The sequence below is a fragment of the Phyllostomus hastatus genome, unplaced genomic scaffold (genome assembly GCF_019186645.2).
Source record: "Phyllostomus hastatus isolate PE091 unplaced genomic scaffold, TTU_PhHast_1.1 phas_contig_210, whole genome shotgun sequence".
NCBI classification, from domain to species: Eukaryota; Metazoa; Chordata; class Mammalia; order Chiroptera; family Phyllostomidae; genus Phyllostomus; species Phyllostomus hastatus.
Genome location: NW_025333737.1, coordinates 19,661,288 through 19,682,383, shown reverse-complemented (window position 1 = coordinate 19,682,383; position 21,096 = coordinate 19,661,288). Strand labels below are relative to the sequence as shown.

Sequence of the window (21,096 nt, the reverse complement as noted above, 5' to 3'; positions counted from 1 at the left end):
AGCAGCTAGAGTGCCATTCCAAGCGGAGCTAAGTAAACTCACTAAGTGACAGAATAAAAGATGGGGGGGGAGGGACTGAGTTTCTGATGACAGCGAGTGGCTAAATTTTCCAACCCTGAAACTGCCCTACCAGAGTTAGGTGGGACTTCTTGTTAATACAAGAGAGTAAAATCTTTCAAATTGTTTAAGCCAGCTGATTTGAGGTTTTGTAACATGTTAAAAGCACTTAATCAGTATTCCAAAAGGAACTGGCAATGCCGGAGCATCACTCCACGCTCCCCCTAGGTGGGCAGCCAGTAAGCTTTGCAGCAGGTGTGTGCCGCAGCTTCTCCCTGGGGGGGCGTTTTGGTGCCCGTGTCTTAACTGAAAGGGATCAGTGCTACTTAAGCAGGAACTTAGTCAAACTATCGTCTCCACTTTTAGACACACCAAGAAAGAAACTGGGCTACCTACGGGCATCCTGTATGGTATCAACTGGGTGGGGGTGGGGTGCCTAGCTTTTCAGTATCAGGCCACTGAACAGATTATCAATACCAGCGTGTCCCACATGGTCCCAGTTAGAAAGGAAAAGGCTGGTTGATGTTTGTCATGTCTAAGAAAAGTCACATTTTACTGACACTCAAGAACATTTAAGAGACCACTTTAGTAGTCCTAAATTCCTACCTAGTAAACACAAACAATGCCTTATTTTAAAGTTTCTTCAGATAGCTTGAGAAAGAGAGAAGGGGAGGAAGGACTGGTGGACGAAGAGAAAGAGACACACACCATCCAACAGCGATCTGACAGAAAATTTTCTCCTAGGTGTTCTGCTCAAATAGCGAGTCTTACCTTCCCTAAGCATGGACACAAGAGAAACCCACTCGACTTCCTACCAGGCTTACCAGTGTGAAAAATAAAGGTTCTTTGAGCACTGGCTCCTGCTGTTGATAGAGTAACACCCACAGTGGTGAGGAAGGCCCCACCCTCCTCTCACAGACAAAGCAGATGGCAAAGGGCACGAGAGCTCCTTCTGCCCACTGGGCCCCTTTCTTCCAGCCTCACTGGTTTCTCGCCTGCTCACTGAGACGCCAGTGGTGAACCAACACATTTGCAAGGGTGTACTTCTGTGGCACTGTTGATTTGCATGTTCACAGCTTTTCTTACTGAGTTTTAGGTGTTTTATATCACAACACTCCTTACACAGGAGAAAATGTGTTACTAACTAATGCCACTTAGTAAATACTATTATTTTCATTATTACACACTTGTTCTTTGAGTTCCCCGTATACCCTTCCACAGCCCTCATCATCCTGTATTATAACGGGCTATTAACCAGACTCTCTTGACAACTGACCAGTGGTTTCTATTGCTCTCCCTGCCTCCCTCCCACCACCATCAGCACACAGTATATATAGTACACCTGAGAGCTATAACTTGCTCCCACCTGTAACTGTGACCTACTCTGGCAAGTAATTCTTAAGGAGTGTCACTCCTGGTTGAGAGTCATTCAACTCAACCAGTGGCTCTCATGCTTCTATTGAGACATCTGGCAGTGTCTGAACATTTCTGGTTATTGTAACTTGGAGGCGGCACTACAGGACCTCGTGGTTAAACGCCAAGGACGTGGCTAAACATGCTACAATGCACAGGGAAGCCTCCTGCAGAGGAGAATCACCTGGTCCAAAATGCCAGTAGTGCCGAGGTAGAGAAACTCTGAACTGAAGAACGGGTTCAGAGATCACTTGACCACTGGCACCATGTGCAATCCTGGCAAATTGGAAGCGCTGTTCACAAATGCTGCATGAATAAGAGGAGACTGTAATTCCAGCACATGCTATAAAAATTTAAGCCACTACAATTTATGATCCATATATTTAAATACATGGAAACGAATCCCCACAGGTCTTTTCTATAAAGAACAATCACAGTATTTTGGTCTTAATGTTTTAACAATCAACACTTAATTTTAAAAGTCCTTTCCATTTTATCTCTTCTACTGAAATAATGCCGCCTACCACAGGAGCACCAGACTAAGAGGGGAGACCACAATGTTTAATGTTCTGTCACTGAAAAACCTGAAAATGCCATCACCCACACACCTTCTCGCAAGGTGTAGCCAGTATGCTGGCACCTGCATGTATGCTTTGAGCTGCAGTTCTTCAATCACTGAAATACAAATAAGTGCAGAGATGGAAGGTGGCAGTTTCACTCAGAAAAAACAAAAACAAAAACAAAAAAAAAACCCCTCTTCAATGCTGAATATCACCAATAAAGCTGACGTTCTATTTTGCTAACCTAGAAAGGACAGAGCAAGGGCAAGATACAGTAGCCCTGTTTCAAACACCTTCAAAATCACAAAATTCTTCTATGCTTCTAGATAAAGAATAAGGAACCTGAAAGAACATGCAGGATACTAAAAATTTAATTGAACGTGAATCAGCAGAGTTGAAGTTGGTACACCACCAACACCAAAAAGATTATTTCTACCTCCCACCTAATTATGATTTACCATTTCTTACCTTCCTCTGGGGCAACTGAAGCTCCTTCAGGCAGTGTAGGCTGTAGTTCCCCAGTTTCAGAATTATTTTCCAAGTCAGTTATTTGCATTCCTTCCAAACAACCTCCTTTAACATTAGCCCTTAAAGAAAAAGCAAAAAACTTGTTATTTTTGTATACTCAGTCACTGATAATTGTGCCTATATTTTCTTCTCCTGAAACTGAGCATCAGACTAAGTGTGGCACTGATGTCTAACACTAAATTTCAAATTTATTTTTAAAAAATTCACTAGGGGACTCACAATGAAGGCTATAATATGGTAGACTATGTGCCAATGCCAACATCCTAGTTGTGATACTCTATCAGTTTTGCAAAATGTTATGATTAGAAGAAACTGGGTAAGGAACACAGAATGTCTTCTCTCTTCTTTCCCTCCCTCCTTCCTCTTCCCTACCTTCTCGTCTCTCTCCCTTCCCTTCCCTTTCCTTCCCTTCCCTTCCTTCCTCATTCCCTCTCTCCTTCCAAGATTTTTGGAGAGAGAAGGGACAGAGAGAGAGAGAGGGAGCGAAACACTGATTGACTGCTTCTCGCACACCCCAGAGTTTATGGCAGAGTTCATACAAGGTTTCAACCCATTATTATCTTAACTTCAGTGAAAATGAGCTCTAACATATTTAAACTAAACTTCTAGTACTATATCTCATCCCATTAAGAAAAACAGGGAGATTTTTGATACTTTTAAAGTTACACTTTAATTCAACAAATGAACTTCCTGTCTGCTAAAAAATTAACACAGTGGAAATTTCTTTTGTTCAATGTGAAGCTATTATTCCATTCCATAAAAAAAAGAACTTAATTTACCCCAAGGGGACCATTTTCCTCCTTTTCTCCATGGCGGGCAAGCCACTGACGACTGCAACCACAACAGCATCCAAACCGGAAGCCTGACACTGCCGGTCTTCGAGCTTCGGCGGTGGGACGTCGCTGACACTGCCGTGCGCCAAGGCTCGGGGAGAGCTGTGCCTGCTCCCGGCCTGCGAGCTCCCCGGGGAACCTCCAGGAAAGGGAGGGGATAGTCAGAAAACAGGAAAATATGAAGTTCTCTCTCTAGTTTCCACCTTAGAAGATACTGATTGATATATATATATATATTTCAACTGTTAGAAAACTAAAAAATAATTTAAAAATAGATCGCACTCTTTCTGATGCCAAGTATTTAAAAGTAAGGTGTCCAGAACATGCAATCTCTTACTGATGGGTCTACTCTGTTGTGAGATTAAGAAACTTCTGAATCAAGTTTCAGCATTTTTGGTGCCTTTAAACCTATAAAGCTATATGACAAGATCACTTTCAAATAACAGACATTTATCCATGAAAACTGTATTCCAGACTCTCCAAATTTACCTTCAGACAGAGGCTGACAGTCTCCCTTTGACAGGTTGCTTTCTCCCGAGTCCACTGCTCTTCGAAGTGACAGACTACCTGCTATACTGGACCGAGCCGGCTTGGGCAAATTACTCTTCTTACTTGTGGCTGCAAAGACATTTAAAAACATTTGTGAATATGATGAACAGCACAAAACTCACTACCTAAGCAGTCAGAGCAAGGTTTAATCTTATCATGCCTGAAACGTATTCTATCTGTGTCAAAAATATAAAACAAAACAGAGGATGCTTTCATCCTAATGGATTATTTGGGGTTTTATTCCAAAAGCATGCCTGCTTTGCTGCTTGCGAAGCAGTCTTAACTCACAAAACTAAAAACTAAATATAAAATAGAATAAATCATATCAGACATACAGTCCAATCTCTGTGCAATTAAACTCAGTATTAACAACAAAAATATAACTCCTAAACATTTGGGAACTGTGAAATATTACTGGAATGAGAAGAAAATAAATGCTGAATTAGAAATGAACCACAATTATAACACCTCAAGATGTTGGTGGCTAAATCAATAATCAGAAAAAATGCATGGCCTTAAAATGTTTTAATTACAAAAAACTGATACTAAATGGTCTAACATGCACAGACTCAAGAAACTAGAAAAATAATTGAAACAATTTTAAAAAGCAGAATAGATGCATGAAGAGACAGTGAACAGGTTCAGCAAGGTAGAAGGATACAAGACCAACGAGCAATTTTTGCATACACCAGCAAAGAACAATCTGAGAATGAAATGTAAAAAACAGTTCTATTTACAACAGCATTAAATAGAACACACAGGAAAAATTAAAGAAATATAGACACATACACTGAAAACGACCACACATTGTTGAAAGAAAATAAAGGCAAGAAAACAGTGTGTTGATTCACTGATCGGAAAACTGAACATGTTAATATGGCAGTACGCCCAAACTTGATCTACAGATTCAACAAAATCCACATAAAACTGCTATCTTTTTCTTAACAGCTCAAATTGACAAACTGATTCTAAAATTCACACAAAAATACAAAAGAGCCAGAATTACACCCCAAACCATCTTGAATGGAAGACTCACATTTCTGATTTCAAAACTTGCTGTAAAATTACACTAATCAATCAAGACTGTCCTGTACTGGTGTAGAGACAGAAATACGGATCAATGGAACAGAACTGAGAGTCCAGAAATACACCCTTACATTTATGGTCAATTATTTTTTATAAGGAGTCCAACCAAGGCAATTCAATGAGCAAAGAAGGAAAAGGGCAGTAACAAGTGTTGTCAAGGACACGAAGACACTGCTGATGGCACTGTAAAATGGGGCACCTTTGCACAGTATGGCAGTGCCTCAAAAAGTTAAACACAGCTCCCTTCCAGCCCAGTAATTCCACTCCTAAGCATATATTCAAGATTAGTAAAAATCTCTTTGTCCACACAAACTGTACATGACTGCTCAACAGCAGCATTATTCGAAATAGCCAGAAAATAAAAAAATCATAATGTCCATCAATTGATTAAACAAGTGCAATAAAGTATCATTCAACCATAAAAAGAAACTAACATGGATGACCCTCGAAATTGTTATGCTAAGTACAAGAAGCCAGACACAAAAGACTTCAAGTGTATGATTCCATTTATATGAAAAAGCAAGTTCACACCGACAAAATAAATTAGTGGTTACCAAGGGGTAGGAGTAGAGGAAGAGGGGTGGTAAATGTCCATGGGCACAGAGCTTTGGGGAAAGGAGTGATGAACGTGCCCAGGACTTAGATAATGGTGTCGGTCACACGACGTTGTAAATATACTGAACTGTACACTTAAAAAAAAAAAAAAAGAAGAAAAAAGAAAAAAGATGCTATGAGAAAAAAAAATTGACAAATTTCTCTACTGCAAAGCATATATAAATTAAGGAAAAAAGAAAAACAAAAGAGATACATTAACAGAAACAAAGGCAGACATTAACATAATAAAAGGACAGAAAGCAGACAAAATAAATCTCTTGGAGGAGATGAACAAAATGCACAAGCTCTGGCAGGTCAAATCAAGAGAAAAAGTAAGAAAACACTAATAAGCAATGGAATAAGTGAAAAAGTTAATACCCTATATTCTGAGGAAGTTTTTAAAATTTAAGAGAACAGAGTAAGTAGCTTTATATCAATTAATTTAAATGTCCAATAAAATAACTAATTCTCTAGGAAAATTATGGAAACTGATCTAAGAAGCAAAATGAGATCTATAAGCACAAAGGAATCATAGTTCTTAAAGTACTTAGAACTATAAAGTCCTTAAAGTCCTTTAAGTTCTTTCCCTGATAAGAACTAGGCTGGTAAAGTTCTGAAAGTTCTATTCCTGAAAGAACTACTAGATGATTTTACAAATGAGTTTCATTGAACTTCTAAAGAGCAGATAATGTTAAATAATTTTGCAGCATAGAAATTCTATGAGGCTGGCATAACACTAGAAATCAAACTGGTTACAAACAGGGGAACAAAACTATAGCACAATTTTACTTACGGCTACACAGCAGAGGATCCTAGGTAGAATATCAGCAAAGTAAATACAGCACCATATATCTTTTAAAATTACAACCCCCCCCCCAAAAAAAACCCAAACAAACCCCAAGAAAGATTCATTTCAGTATTTCAACAATGGTCAACATTAGATAAAAAATATAATTCTTTATGGTAACAAAGTAATAGGACAAAATAACTAACAGTTTTGACAGTTACCCCACAATCCCCGAAGAACCCTTATTAAGTAGAAAAAGAGGTAGTTTGGTGTAATGGTGAAAGTCACAGGCCCTGAAGTTCAACTTTTTGGCTCTGCCACATTACCACTGTGAAACTCTGGGAATGTTATTTAATGCCCTGTGCCTCCGTTTCTTCATCTATAACTTGGGGATAAAAATAACTTGCCTTACAAAGTTGCTGTTGGGATTCAGTGAGTTAATACATGTATCTCAGAATAGTTAGAATGGTGCTGGACACAAAGGAAACTATTTACACTGTAGTTAAGAATTGAAAGATATATCTTAACTTGATTAAAAACTACTGATTGAAACATTTAGCGCATTTTGAACTGGAGAAAAAAAGAACGGATTTCCTAAACAGGGTTGAAAACATTACAAAAATTCTATTATTGATATTAGTTAACACTGTTCTGAGGTCCTACCTTAAGACAATGCAATATTAAAGTCAAGAAAGGAACAAACTGTGATTATTTGGTGATGATGTATGACTGTCTACTTACATAATTCAAGATAACTGACCGAGAAACTCAGAATTAAAAAATTTCATTCAGCCCTGGCTGGTGTGGCTCAGTGGATTGAGCTCCAGCCTGTGAATCAAAGGGTTGCTGGTTCTATTCCCAGTCAAGGCACATGCCTGGGTTGCGGCCAGATCCCCAGTAGAGGGAGCGCGAGAGGCAACCACACATTGATGTTTCTCTCCCTCTCTTTCTTCCTCCCTTCCCTCTGTCTAAAAATAAATAAATAAAATTTTAACCAATAGTCCTCCTATGTCAGTAACAAAAAAATTAGAAAATACTATGAGGGAGAAAAATTCCATTCACAAGTACAACCTGAACTATAACATATCTAGAAATAAATGTAACAAGACATATACAAAATTTATATGAAGAAAACTAAAACTCTGAAAAAGTATACAGGATGGGGCAAAAGTAGGTTTATAGTTTTGAGCACACAAAACAGAGTTTATTCTTGGGTTTTTATTTAATATTGTTATGTTCCATACAAACAGCTGTAACCCTACTGCTGTCCTTCCCTGTATATATATAACACATGACCTGAAGAAATGAAGTAAAGTACCACATTCCTAGATATGAAGAGTTTATTACTGAAGAGATGTCAATTCCCCAAATTAAATATAACTAAATGTAATGCAATTCCAGTCAAAACTTTTTCTGGAAGAGTTAATGTATAAGAACCATCAAGGACATTGTGAAAACAAAAATGGAACGAAGGCAAACATATCACAGTATTACAAATTATGAACCTATAGTAGCTAAAAGAAGGTGTGGGTCTGATATAAACTGCTACAAATATCCGGTTGAACAGTATTGAATCGCTGTTTTTGTAGGTTAAAAACAACTGCATACTGGCAAAATTTCACCTGGTTATCATCAACAGACAAATTTAAAAACAGAAACATGCAAATTTGGGAATTTGGTCTGGATAAAAGATTCACTTTATATTGTTGGACAAAGTGGATTACTCTAAAAAACATGTTTCTTTTAGGGGGAGAGGGTGGAGAGAATCACTGACTTACCTCATACATCATTATGAAAATTATTTATGGAATGATCTAAATGTAAAAAATTTAAAAATAAAATACTACCAAAAGAAAATAAGGACTGTTGTTTTAAAAAGACTTTATTTATTTACTTTTAGAGCGAGGGGAAGGAAGTGAGAAAGAGAGGGAGAGAAATATCAATGTGTGGTTGTCTCTCACATGCCCCCAACTGGGGACCTGTCCCGCAACCCAGGCATGTGCCCTGACTGGGAATCAAACAGGCGACCCTTTGGTTCACATGTCAGCCCTCAATCCACTGAGCTACACCAGCCATGGCAGGATTGTTTTTATAAACTTGGAGTTAAAGAGGCCTTCCAAATAAAAACATTAAACTCAAAACCACAAATACTATTAATAGATTTGTCTATTTAAAAACTTTGTGTTTAGCAGAAAACAAGCAAAAACAAGAGATAAGGGGAATTATTTGTAAAAATATGTAACCAAGTATTTTACAGAAAGTCAATCCAAAAAGCATTATTTTTACTGATTTGAAATGGTCATTTCCTTGACGACTAGAGAGACTATCTTTTTATATGTTTGTTGTCCATCTGTATTTCTTATGTTAATGGCTTAATCATAACCTTTATTCATTTTCTACTGAATCCTATCCTATTTTACAAGAATTTTATGTATTTGGCAATTATCCCTTCTCTTATTCATTTCTGCTGGATTACTGCCAGCAGCACCAAGCATTAATAGATCTTGTTTTGATAAACACTTGTGAGAACCCGGAAATAAGCCCTCGTATAATATGGTCCAATGATTTTCAACAAGGGTATCCAGACCATTCAATGAAGAAAGAAAAAGCTTTCAACATGGCGCTGGGAAAGCTGAAAATCTACACGCAAATGAATGAAGTTGGACCCTTATCTGATGTCACATACAAAATTAACTCAGCACTGGCTGGTGTGGCTCAGTTGGATGAGCATCGTCCTGCAAAGTGAAGGGTCGCTGGTTCAATCCCTGGTCAGGGCACATGCCTGGGTTGCAGGCCTGGTCCCCAGGTGGGGCACATGCAAGAGGCAACCAACAGATGGATGTTTCTCTCCCTCTCTTTCTCCCTTCCTCCTCCATCTCTAAAAAAGGAATAAAACAAAAATAACTCAAAATGGATCCAAGACATTTACAAATATAAAAACCAAAATTATAAAAATGTTAGAAGAAAACTCAGGGAAAAAGCTCTTTTAAACATTGGGTTTAGCAATGTTTTCTTGGAATATGAAAAGTACAGGCAACAAAGGAAAAAAACAGATAAACTGGACTTCCTTTAAATTAAAAACTTTTAGTCAAAGGACATTAACAACAGACTGAAAAGACAGCCCACAGGAGAAACTATCTGCAAATCATATACTGTTCCAGAATATATAGAAAACTGTTAAAACTAAAAACAACCCAATGCAAAAATGGGCAAAGGACTTTATAGGCATTTTTCTAAAAAAAGATACAGATGGCCAGTAAACACATTAAGAGATACTCAACGCCATTAATCATTATGTAAGTGTAAACTGAAACCACAATGACACATCACTTCACTCCCATGCTTGGGAAGACGTGGGGAAACTGGAACCCTGTGCGCTACTGGTGAGAATGCAAAGTGGTCCCACCTCTATGGAAAACAATATGGTGGTTCCTGAAATAATTCAAAATTGAACTACCACATATCTTGCAATTTCTCTTCAGCATACATGTCCGAAAAAATTGAAAGCAGAGTCCTGAAGAGATAACACCAATGTTTATAGCTACATTATTCACAGTAGCCAAAAAGTACCAACCCAAGAGCCCATCAAAAGACAAGTGAATAAACAAAAAGTGGTGGTGTGCCTGTGCACACACACTAATATTACTTAGCCATAAAAGTGAAGGGAATTCTCCAGGTCTCGGGCACACGGCTGGGTTGTGGGCCAGGTTCCCAGTAGGGAGCACAGGAGAGTCAACCACACACTGATGTTTCTTCCCTCTTTTCTCCCTCCCTTCCCCGGTCAGTCAGTCAATCAATGGAATTCTGACACACACTACAACATAAATGATCCTTGAGGACATTATGCTAAGTGAAAGAAGCCAGATACAAAAAGACAGATACTGTATGATTCCACTTATGAAATAACTAGAATTGTCAAGTTCATAGAAACACAAAGTAGAATAGTGGTTACTAGGGGCTGGAGGAAAGGAGGAATGAGCAGGGTTCACTTTGGAAAGATAAAAAAGTTCTGGAGAAAGACAGCTGTGATGCTTGCACAACAGTGTGAATGTATTTAAATGACAATGAACTGTACCTTTAAAAATAGTTAAAATGATAAATTTTATGTTATGCATATTGTACCATAATAAAGACACACAGATAAACTTTCTTGACCCCACACTCCCTCCAGGTACCACCCGATTCACTGTGAAACTCGGTAGAGCTGCGCAATCATGCTCCGGTTTCTGACTTCATTCGTTCTTCTGCTACACACACTCTCAATGGTATAACCATTCCACTTTCTGAGATGCATTTTTTAACATATTTGAGATATTTTCCCTTCTAGTATCTCAACGATTGCTATTTTCATCCTTTGCTGGGCTCCTCCATCCATTACCAGGACTTTAAATGTTTAAGTGCCCCACAGCCCCATTTTCTCTTCTCCATTTGAACTCCCTCCATATTTTATCTTATTCAGCCCCTGGTTTTAAACATCTGATACTGCTGACTCTCAACTGCTGATATCCAGCTTTTGACCTCAAGTTTCAGGTTTACGTACCATTCACCTGCCTACCAGACATTTTTCTAGGTTTACTAGCAGACCTCTCAAATCTAGCAAGCTTAAAAAACTGCTGACTTTCTGCTCCTACCTCTTCCCAAACCTCACACTGTCTTCTTCCGTATTTGATTTGCATCTCAATGACACCACCAGACATAAGTTTCCTAGCCCCAAAACTAAGACATCATTCTTAGTTTTCTTTCTTTCCCTAAAACACCACCCAGCCTTTCTTATTAGGCTTATGGGAAAGAATTAAGGCCTCCTGGTCTAAAATTATCCACTGCATGTAATGGATTAAGGTCTTTCTCTATGTATCTAAAATAGTGTTAGTTATATACCATCCTTGGGAGAACTAAGAAAGGTGGGAACCTCAGCCAAGAAAGGCTGCTAGACTATGAGCAAGTCCATCTACCCACCGTAGTGACTCCGGGATAAGCCACCATAGTTCACACAAGCTATTGTTACAGGCTGTTCACTGGTCTTACAACTCCCACTCTCAGCCCTTTTGCACACAACACACAAAGTAACCTTTGTAAAAGGTAAATCAGATCATAAATACCTCCCCATTTATATTCTCTAGACACTTCCTCCTAAAATAACAAAACACAAAACTCTCTATGGAGGTCTTACAAAAAACCTACCTGAACTAGACCTGCCTACCTCTCTGACTTACCTCCTGTTACTCTCCCCCTCTGCTGTGTTCCCTGATCTTCAATCAAGTCTTCAAACAGGCAGAGTAAATCCTGTATCAGTGGCTCTGCACTTTCTGCCCTTCACCCCGAACGCTGCTCCCAGTCTTTGCCCAGCTGCCACCTTCTCAACCATCAGGCCTCAGTGCAAATGCCGCCTCCTCAGAGACTTTCTCTGCCCACCCTCACTAAAGGAGCACACTCCTTTCTGCCCGCCCTTCTGCTGTTTCCCTTGCAGCACTTGTCTACACATGTTAATGGCCAATTCCCACCAGATAAATACGTGAACGAAAGATCCACAAGTGTTAAGGATTTTGTATTATTTACTGCCCAGTACAGAATAAGCAATCGATAAAAGTTAGCAAAATCAATAAATCGAGAGCTCGATTACACAGGAGGAAACATAGTTTGTTTCAGATGGGACACAAGGCTGTATTATTAATTCACTGTAAGAGAGATTTTTAAGTACTACTATTCTGAAAATAACCCATCCTCTAGCTTCCCAAATGACATGTGGAGAAATGACTCTAACAGGATCTTTTCACTTACAGTTTCGTATGTAACAACTGGCAACCGATGACTTTGCCAGGAGCTCCATTCCTAAGTCCTGTAACCTGCCCGAGTTTTCGGTTCCACATGCAGCCAGGGCTGCCTGGTCAGCACACAAAAGACTTGTCTGCGTGTCTCCAGAAGCAGCACTGCTGCTTTTCAGTTCTGAAAGTGTATTCTTTACATCAGTTTTCATACATCGAACTTCAGCCATTTGAGTTTTGAGTCTTTTTAGCATCTTTAAGTCAGAGGGAACGCGCCACATTGCCTGCTGCTTCCTTTGATCTTTATCTTTTCGAGAATATGAGGCTTGAGAGAGAGAGAGAGAGAGAGAGAGAGAGAGAGAGAGAGAGAGAGAGAACTCATATTAACACAGACTTCAGCATTCATGAAATCATTCTGCATTGTGAAATATGCAAATTTGATCTGTAGATAAACTACAATGCTTTAGGTGGTATCAGTAATAAAAGTATGTATTAAATGCCATTAATGAAAATATAGTCACAAATATCCTAACTTTATTCATACCTTCAAAATTAGAATACTGTTTACATTATAATCACTCAAATCTGTATTATATATTTAACTCTAAAAGTTTATAAAACTATTCCACTGACTGCTTTCTTCTTTACACTTCTCTATTTTTCTCAAATTTTCTACACTGAGGTTTTATTATGCTCATCATTTAAAACACTGCCAAATACTTAGTCAAAAATTATTATGGTATATAAAAATATAAATATTCTAATAAATTAAAAAAGTTTATTTATTTATTGCCCTGACCAGTGTGGCTCAGTTGGTTGGGTGTCATTCCACAAAGCAAAAGGCCGCCAGTTCGATGCCTGGTCAGGGCACATGCCTGGGTTGTGAGTTTGGTCCCTGGTCAAGGTGCATAGAGGCAAATAATTGATGTTTCTCTTTTGCATCAATGTTTCTCTCCCTCTGTTTGTCCCTCCCTTTCCCTCTCTCTAAAAATGAAATATTTTATATTTTTCTTTTTTAAATTATTTTATTTATTTTTAGAGAGAGGGAAGGAGAAAGAGAGGGAGAAACATCAATGTGTGGTGGTTGTCTCTTGCACATCCCCAACTGGGGACCTGGCCAGAGCAACCCAAGCATGTGCCCTGACTGGGAATCGAACTGGTAACCCTTTGGTTTACAGGCCGGTGCTCAATCCACTGAGTTATACACCAGCCAGGGCAATAAAATCTTTTTTTTAAAAAAAGTTGATTTACTGAAGTATTATCCAATGTAGATGCACCTATTAAGTGCCATGGAACATTATAAGAATAGGTCCCTGCCCTAGCTGCTGTGGCTCAGTGGACTGAGCACTGGCCTGCAAACTAAAAGGCCGCCAGTTTGATTCCCAGTCAGGACACATGCCTGGGTTGTGGGACAGGTCCTAGTAGGGGCGTGTGAGAGGTAACCACACATGGATGTTACTTTCCCTCTTTTTCTCCCTCCCTTCCCTCTCTCTAAAAATAAATAAAATCTTAAAAAAAGAAAGAAAGAAAGACTAGGTCCCTGTCACTGAGTCTGCAGTCACTAAAGTAACAATGTTTTCCTTCTTCGCAAAGTACCTAAAGTTGTTTTTAACCTGCTCTCACCTTACCTAAATATTAAAATGAGAGGCAAAAGGAAAATACATTTTCTACTGCAGGAAGGAAAAAAGAGTTATTTCTGAAATCAAAATGAGTCTGAGAGGTAACAGATGCTCACTCAATACAAAAGAATAAATGTTAAAAGGCGAAGAAAGGACCAGTGAGCAACTCTATGACAACAAATCCAGATGTAACAGACCAATTCCTTGAAAGATAATCTGCCAAAACTCACACAAGAAGAGACAATCTCAACAGGCCTATAGCCATTAAAGAAATTAAATCAACAATGAATAAATTTCTAAAACAGAAAGCATCACACTAGTGAAGTCTACTAAACATTTAAAGAAATTATACCAAGTCCCTACAATCTCAGAGAAAATAAGCACAGAAAACACTTCCCCACTCAGTTTGTGAGGCCAGTATTACTATAATAAAATGCAATACTCACTCAAAACACTCTTAGAAAACTAGGAACAGAAGAGAACCTCTCAACATCATAAAAAAACCTACTTAATGGTGAAAAACTCGAAGCTTTCCCACTATTATCAGTAGCAGGGCAAGGACGTCCCTTTTACCACTCCTTTTCAGTATCTTCCCAGCTAACACAGTAAGACAAGAAAAAGAAATGTATGCCATACAGACCAAGAAGGAAAAAATACACAACGAGCCAAAATAACACTGAAACCTAAGAAAACATTTTAATAAAAAGAAAGCTGGGTCTTTCTGCAGTGTTAGGTTTTAATACCCTCTCACAGGTAGGTTATTTTCATTTGGCTTTCATGACTCTCTCCTCTTGGGCTTTTGTCCTGTACAAAGGCTCTGCAGCTGGCTCATCTTCCTCATACTCAGCAAAAAACAGATGTCCACCACCATTATGTTCTTGGCCCTTTTCTTTTTAAAATTTTCTTGAAAATCTCTCTTTTGCAATCTTACTTCCTTAGTTTAGGCAAATAATTGTCTATATTCCAATTCTTAATTTTTAGCTGTTTACTGGGCATCTTTACTTAGATACCCCACTGGTACGTCAAATTCAAAGATATTTAAATCCAAGACTTGCTCTTTCTCTATTGCCCTCATCCTCCTAACCTCCTTGACATCAGCATTTTAATCACCTAGATTTGAAACTCAGGCCATCTCATTTATGCCATTAATTTTATATAGAAAACTAACTTTCTGGAGAATGAAGATCTTACTATGTTTTGCATTCTTTTTTTTCCAATGATGCTGAATGGTTTTCAAAAACGTGACTCGCCCTGGCTGATGTGGCTCAGTGGACTGAGAGCTGGCTTGGCAACCAAGGGGCTACCGGTTCAATTTTCCATCAGGGCCCATGTCTGCGTTGTGGGCCAGGTCCCTGGTTGGGGACACGTGAGAGGCAACCACACACTGATGTTTCTCCCCCTCTTTCCCAACTCTCTGAAAAAAATAAAATTGTTTAAAAAAAATGACTTTGCCCATCTATAAAATATGCTATTGCATGGCTAAATTGTAATTTTTCAGCCCTAATTGTACAGGGTGGGGCAAAATTAGGTTTACAGTTGTGAGTATGTAAAACGTAAGAGTTTATTCTTGTATTACTATTAATTAATTATTGTCCATACAAACAACTATAAATCCACTTTTGCCCCACCCTGTATTTGTTGGATAGTTTCAAACTCTTTGGAATATACCTCTAAAAGTAAAGTTACATGATTAAAGGATAGAAATATTTTAAACTTACTACAAAACTTTCCTTCAAAAAGGTTAAACACACACACACCTACCTACAGAACCAGAACTTGTCTGTTCCACCAGTTCTTTGCAAACACTGGTTACAATTTAGGTGAAACCTTTGCCAATGTGATAAGCATTATTTAAAAAAGGTATTTCTTTGTTGATCACAAAAATTATGTGTGGCTTTTATTTTCTTCTTTATAATTTTCTATATTTTTCAAGTATTCTATAATAAAAATGCCTCAGGAAAAAAAGGGGAAATTATACACAATGTGGTGAGTGCTACAAAAGAACCAATATAATACAAAATGTACTTGGATCACAGATAAAAGGCGGTTGTTGCACCACCTGGTTGAAGTCTGTAGAAAGTTTACCTCAGGAAGGAAGGGGCCTACATAACCCAGACCTGCATCCACCCGCCGCCAGAAGAGCTCTAGTTCTCTGTTCTCTACACTGAGGCTCTACCTTGGTTGGACTGTGTTTGAGAAATGAGCCCCACTGCTTTAAAGGGACAACAGTACTTGAACAATAAAAAACAAAACAAAACAAAACACAAACAAAAAACCTAAACATTAAAATCACTGATTTACTTTGTATAATACCATTGTTTAAGAAGGTAGAAAAATGTTCAGTATACTTTTAAAAGCTTTCCAACAAAAGTGGTTTTTAAAATGTGTGATTTAGAAGTAAATCTTTATTAGCTACTGAAAATGACTAAGCCTGAGAGTTTCAAAAAGTCTGACTTGGACTCTACCTCTCACACGTGTGTGCACTATATTAGAGTAACACAAACGCAGTTTCTCTTCAACAAATAACCCTTGCACTTAAAATACTGCTGCTAACTGGCAGAGGTTTTTCGGCTACTCAACACCAACGTATGAGTAAGCCATCTTTTTCTATATTCAATTTAGTCAGTTTCACTTGGAAGTCCTGGTACTCATGAAGTCTGCAAAACCCTAAGTCCATTCACAAAGAGGAAACCTATACTTCATATGGATCAAACTGTCAACTACATATACAATTTACAGGACAAAATCATATTTTAAAAAACCTTCTTACAGGCATTTTGACATTTTTGCCCAAAACACCTTTGAACAAGAAAAAAATTAATTGAACAATGAAATGTCAATTCGCTACAGAAACATACTATATTCCAACTCTTAGATGATCTACTTGGATTAAAATTCAAGAGTTCTTTTGGGAAACCACAAAAGAGGGGAAACCGCCGTTAATACTGTACCTGTGGGCTGCAACAGTGAAGCAGGCGGGCGAGGCTGTAAGCCCCACAGGTTTTCCATGCTGCTCCGGTCCTTTAGGTCCAACAAATGTATTAAAATGAAAGGATCAATGTCTAATAAACTACTGGTAGCAGCAGAGCACAAATGTGCTCTTCTTGACATTCTGCTACTGGCACCTACATAGCCATGGTTACTACCTGCAAAAGAAATAATACAGAAAATGCATGCTATATATATATGTTTGCATGAATTTAAGTATATTTAAAAGAAAAATTAAACTGGCTAATGTTTGAATACTTGTCTGTGGACCCATCTCTTAGCTGGTTTTCATGGTGAGAAACACACAGAAGAAACCGGACTGCCAGAGAGGTGCATACAAGCACAGTGACTACACACTGGCCTCGTCACTGCCCACAACTCAGGAGCAACCTTCAACCTCATCCTGAGCCCTGGAAGTAGATCCCCGTGGTATAACAGATCCCAAGATGGACACCAAAACAGAATTCTTCTCCAGGTCTTTGGACAGAAAGCTGTAGACTCACGACAGTTTGGCAGACTTTTTGTCCAGCTTATCACATTTATATCACCTATACTGCACTAAGCTTTAAGCCACAGGTGGCAAACACAAGGCCTACAGGCCGAATCCAGCCCTCCACCTTGTTTTATATGGTCCAGCACCTTGTTTCTACCTGGCAGCAGCACCGAACTCCTTGCCCCTAGTTAAGGAGTAGTCACATTTATACAGTCCTAAAATTACATTCAGCCCCTTGAAGGCAACCGTGAGGATGATGTGGCCCCCCGTGAAAATGAGTGTGACACCCCTGTTTTAAGCTAAGGAAACCACCTGACTTTTCTCTAGTGCTTACTGTAATGCCTAGCAAGTAGTAAGTATGAAAATACTGGTTAAAATTCACTTTTATTAAAGCAATTTAAATATATTCTAAAGAAACACAACCTTTAAAATGCTACCTGAAGAAGAATGTGCAATGGTAATGTAAAAATAACAAAATAATCAAGTTGAGTACTTATGAGTGTTTCAAAGAGGTGCAAGGTAGGAGAGATGGAAACAATGTAGGAGTAAAGTTCAATTACTCAGAAGCTTTGGGGTAATTATTTCACGTTTTTCATCTGTAGTCATATCCTCATGACTTTACCTTCTCCTACTTCTTCCTGTTCTAAGGATTATCATTCCATTACTAATTTTTCTTCCCAGTCTCTGTACCCTCTGAAACTCCTGTTAAAATTGGCAGAAAACTTTCTCCTTCCACCATGAAACTGTTTCTTAACACTTCTCCTTTATTAGGGAGTTGCCAAATCAGGCTGTGCATCAGAGAGTTGAAGGAGTTTTTAAAATTAGATTCCTGGGCTCCACTCCAGATGTACTGAATGAGAACACGAGTGGGATCCAAGACCTTTTTCCAAAAAGAATCACTACTCGGGTGATTCTGAGTAGTAAGTAAATAAGGTCAGTAGCCCACTGTATGGCATGTAATGCAATGCAGTGGACTCTGGTTCTTTAAAAACAGACATTGCCTGTGTTAAATGAACCCATAGTATAGAAAGGAGCGTTAGCATGCTGTCTCCTGTTCCTCACTGCCCTTCTGGGCCATTATCCTCACCAACGAGCAAAAACTCCTTTCCTTTGTGGTTTATGCCATTTGGCTACTCCCTCACTTTCCATGCCCCCATCTTTTCTGCTCAACTGTGGTGTACATCCACAGGCATCGAAGACTTTGGCATCTATTTGCAGTTTCCCTCTCTGGGAGAAGCCACCACTGTGGGATGTGGGGCACGTGTGTGTCTACGACCTAAGTATACAGCCTGAAGAATGTTCCCCAAATACTGGCACCCCAGAACCTCCCCCACACGCCTCCTCAAACTGTTCATTAATCTTCCTCCCCAAATGTAATCTCCATTCTGTGTTAAATACCATAGATTATTTTTGCTTGTTTTGAAATTTATATAAATGCAATATTATTAAAAGTATGGACATATTCTTATATTCTGCTTCTTTGTTCAACATTATGTTTATGAGATTCATCTATATTACTATGCAGCATCCTACAATATGAATATATCCAATTTCTTTATTCTATTGGGAAAGAGTCTGGGTTGCTTCTAACTTTTGGCCACAAAGAATAAAGCTACTGAAAATTATAAGCAGATAACTGCTCCTGAAGCACACAAAGAGAAAATATAAAACACCTCAGGACAAAGCAAATGGATCAGTGACAGGTTCCTCCCTCCTGAGCCAAGACAGATCCATCCTGCAGCAACACCACACCGAGCAGCTTCTTGGCTGTACTCCAGTGCCTGTGTGCACTAGCACGACAGTCAAGGTCCTGCGCAGTCTAGCCCCTCCCTAACTACCTCATAGTCATCTGCTCTACTTTTCCATGTCCTTTACTTCATTATCAATTACATTTTTCCTTAAATTAAAAACAAAAAGCACAAAAAACACCTAAAAAGGAACAATGCTACTCCAAATATTCTTGTGAGAACAAACTGGCAGCAGCTCACATTTCTGCTGGAACTGGGGGAACACTGGTGTGTGTATGTTCAGCTTTAGCACCTACTGCCCAGGAGTTTTCCAAAGTGGTGGTATCAATTTTCAGTCCTAGCCAGCAGGGCACGAGAGTTTCCATCTCTCCACATGCTTCCAACACTTAGTGCTGCCAGTTTTTAAAATACTATTACAGTGGGTGTGGTTTCTATTTGGCATCTCCTCATTACGGAACGAGGAGAATAAGCAGTCTCAGGTCCCTGTGGTACCCCACCAAGTGTGCCAACACACACATACTGGAAGAGGAGGAACAGTATTTGAGGGAAAATGGTTGAAAATTCCCTACATGTGATGAAAATATTAATCTACCCATCCAAGGAGCTTAGCTCAACAAACTCCAGGTAGGATATGTAAATTCATGAGTTCCTCCAGGGACACACAATGCACTTTCTCTGAAGAAAGAGGCCCGGTACACCTTTTAAGATAGGTACTGCTCACCTGAACAGCCTCCTTTGCAAAGTGTCTATTCCAGTCTTTTCCCCCTTTTTCCCCTACAAGTTTGTCTTATCTTCTTCTGATTGATTTGTAGACTTATATATTATGGACGAGTCTTTGGGATTTTTAACTCATTTATTCTGATTAATAAAAATTATGTTTGGTATTAAAAAAAATCAACATGTAGCTCTAGACCAGACTGCTCACCTGAGATCTTCTAAGCAATTAGGTAGGTGGGGTCTGAAGACAGACACCTGGGAGTCTCACAGGTCGCTCAAAATCTACACAGATCCAATAGATTATATTTATCTTCTGCTCCTGGACTATCTTAATTAATGGTACAGCCTAGAAGCTTGAAGGAGTCATCTGCACATTTTCACCTACCCCAACCCAACCAGTTACAGCCTCCAAGTCCTATGGAGTCTAACACATCTAAAAAGGCTTGTTCTTCTCCACCCCTCCTGATAGTGCACTGTTTTAGGCCCTCATAATTTTCCCTCCTGTAATATTTCCGAAGTTTCTAGCTAATTTTGTCTACTTCACCTTTAATTCATCTTCCACTATGGAACCAAATCTGATCACATTCACTTTTAAAGACCTTTAGTGGTTCCACTGAAAAAAAAATCCAAACTCCTTAGCCTAGCAAATAAGACCTTCCATTACATGACCTTGTTCCTGCTTACCAATCTTACACTGACCCGACCCCATTTAAAACTAAAGTCTCAGTCATCCAAAGTTCCTAAAAGGAACAATGTTGCATATTCTGTGTGGAATGCCTTTATATTATCTCACTGATTTTCCTGCTCCCCTTATGAACCATTAGCTTATCTTTCAAAAGCAAGATCAAGCATCACTACCTCCCTGAAGACTTTTTTCACCCGTTCCCAAGTAGCTCTTCACTGCAGATATTGGCGTCACCCCCTGTATCTGCGTTTACAATCACAAAGTTTTGCAATGACTAGTGCTAGTGCTGGTTCCTCACTTAGGAAAAGTGGTGCTCATTCATCTTTTAATCCCAATGAACAACAAAATGGCTGATACCTAGTGAGCATTCACTAAACATTTGTGGAACAAGTGACCTTAAAAATTCCTAATCTGAAATAACGGATGTTTTGAGTAATAACCTCACATAATGTCAATTTGTTTTATAAGTGTGTTATACAGCCCAGTGAGGACTATGAGTTCTTAATTAAGAAGTATTATTAAACTTTCATAAATTATATATGACTTATAAATATAGAACAGATTTTTACTACTCAGCTGATTCAACTAGATAATGTTCTAGATTAGAACGATACTTACAATCTTTTGGCACAGATTTAAACATAAATTCTCTTGTAACTAAATGAAAATAACTGAAT

At 38.7% G+C, this 21,096-nt stretch overlaps 1 protein-coding gene across 5 annotated transcripts in view; it reads right to left on the bottom strand.

Moving 5' to 3' along the window:
• Positions 1-21,096, bottom strand: part of TRIM37 (tripartite motif containing 37) — an 85,428-nt gene that overhangs the window by 10,694 nt on the left and 53,638 nt on the right. For 3 of the 5 annotated variants that reach the window (XM_045837135.1, XM_045837136.1, XM_045837138.1), the window contains 5 exons: positions 16,740-16,934; positions 12,186-12,494; positions 3,881-4,009; positions 3,338-3,530; positions 2,499-2,617 (listed from right to left, as the gene is read on the bottom strand). In XM_045837135.1, the coding sequence (XP_045693091.1) occupies positions 2,499-2,617; positions 3,338-3,530; positions 3,881-4,009; positions 12,186-12,494; positions 16,740-16,934 (945 nt within the window). The remainder of the gene's footprint in view (positions 1-2,498; positions 2,618-3,337; positions 3,531-3,880; positions 4,010-12,185; positions 12,495-16,739; positions 16,935-21,096) is intronic. The other 2 variants (XM_045837137.1, XM_045837139.1) reach the window with 2 other exon arrangements.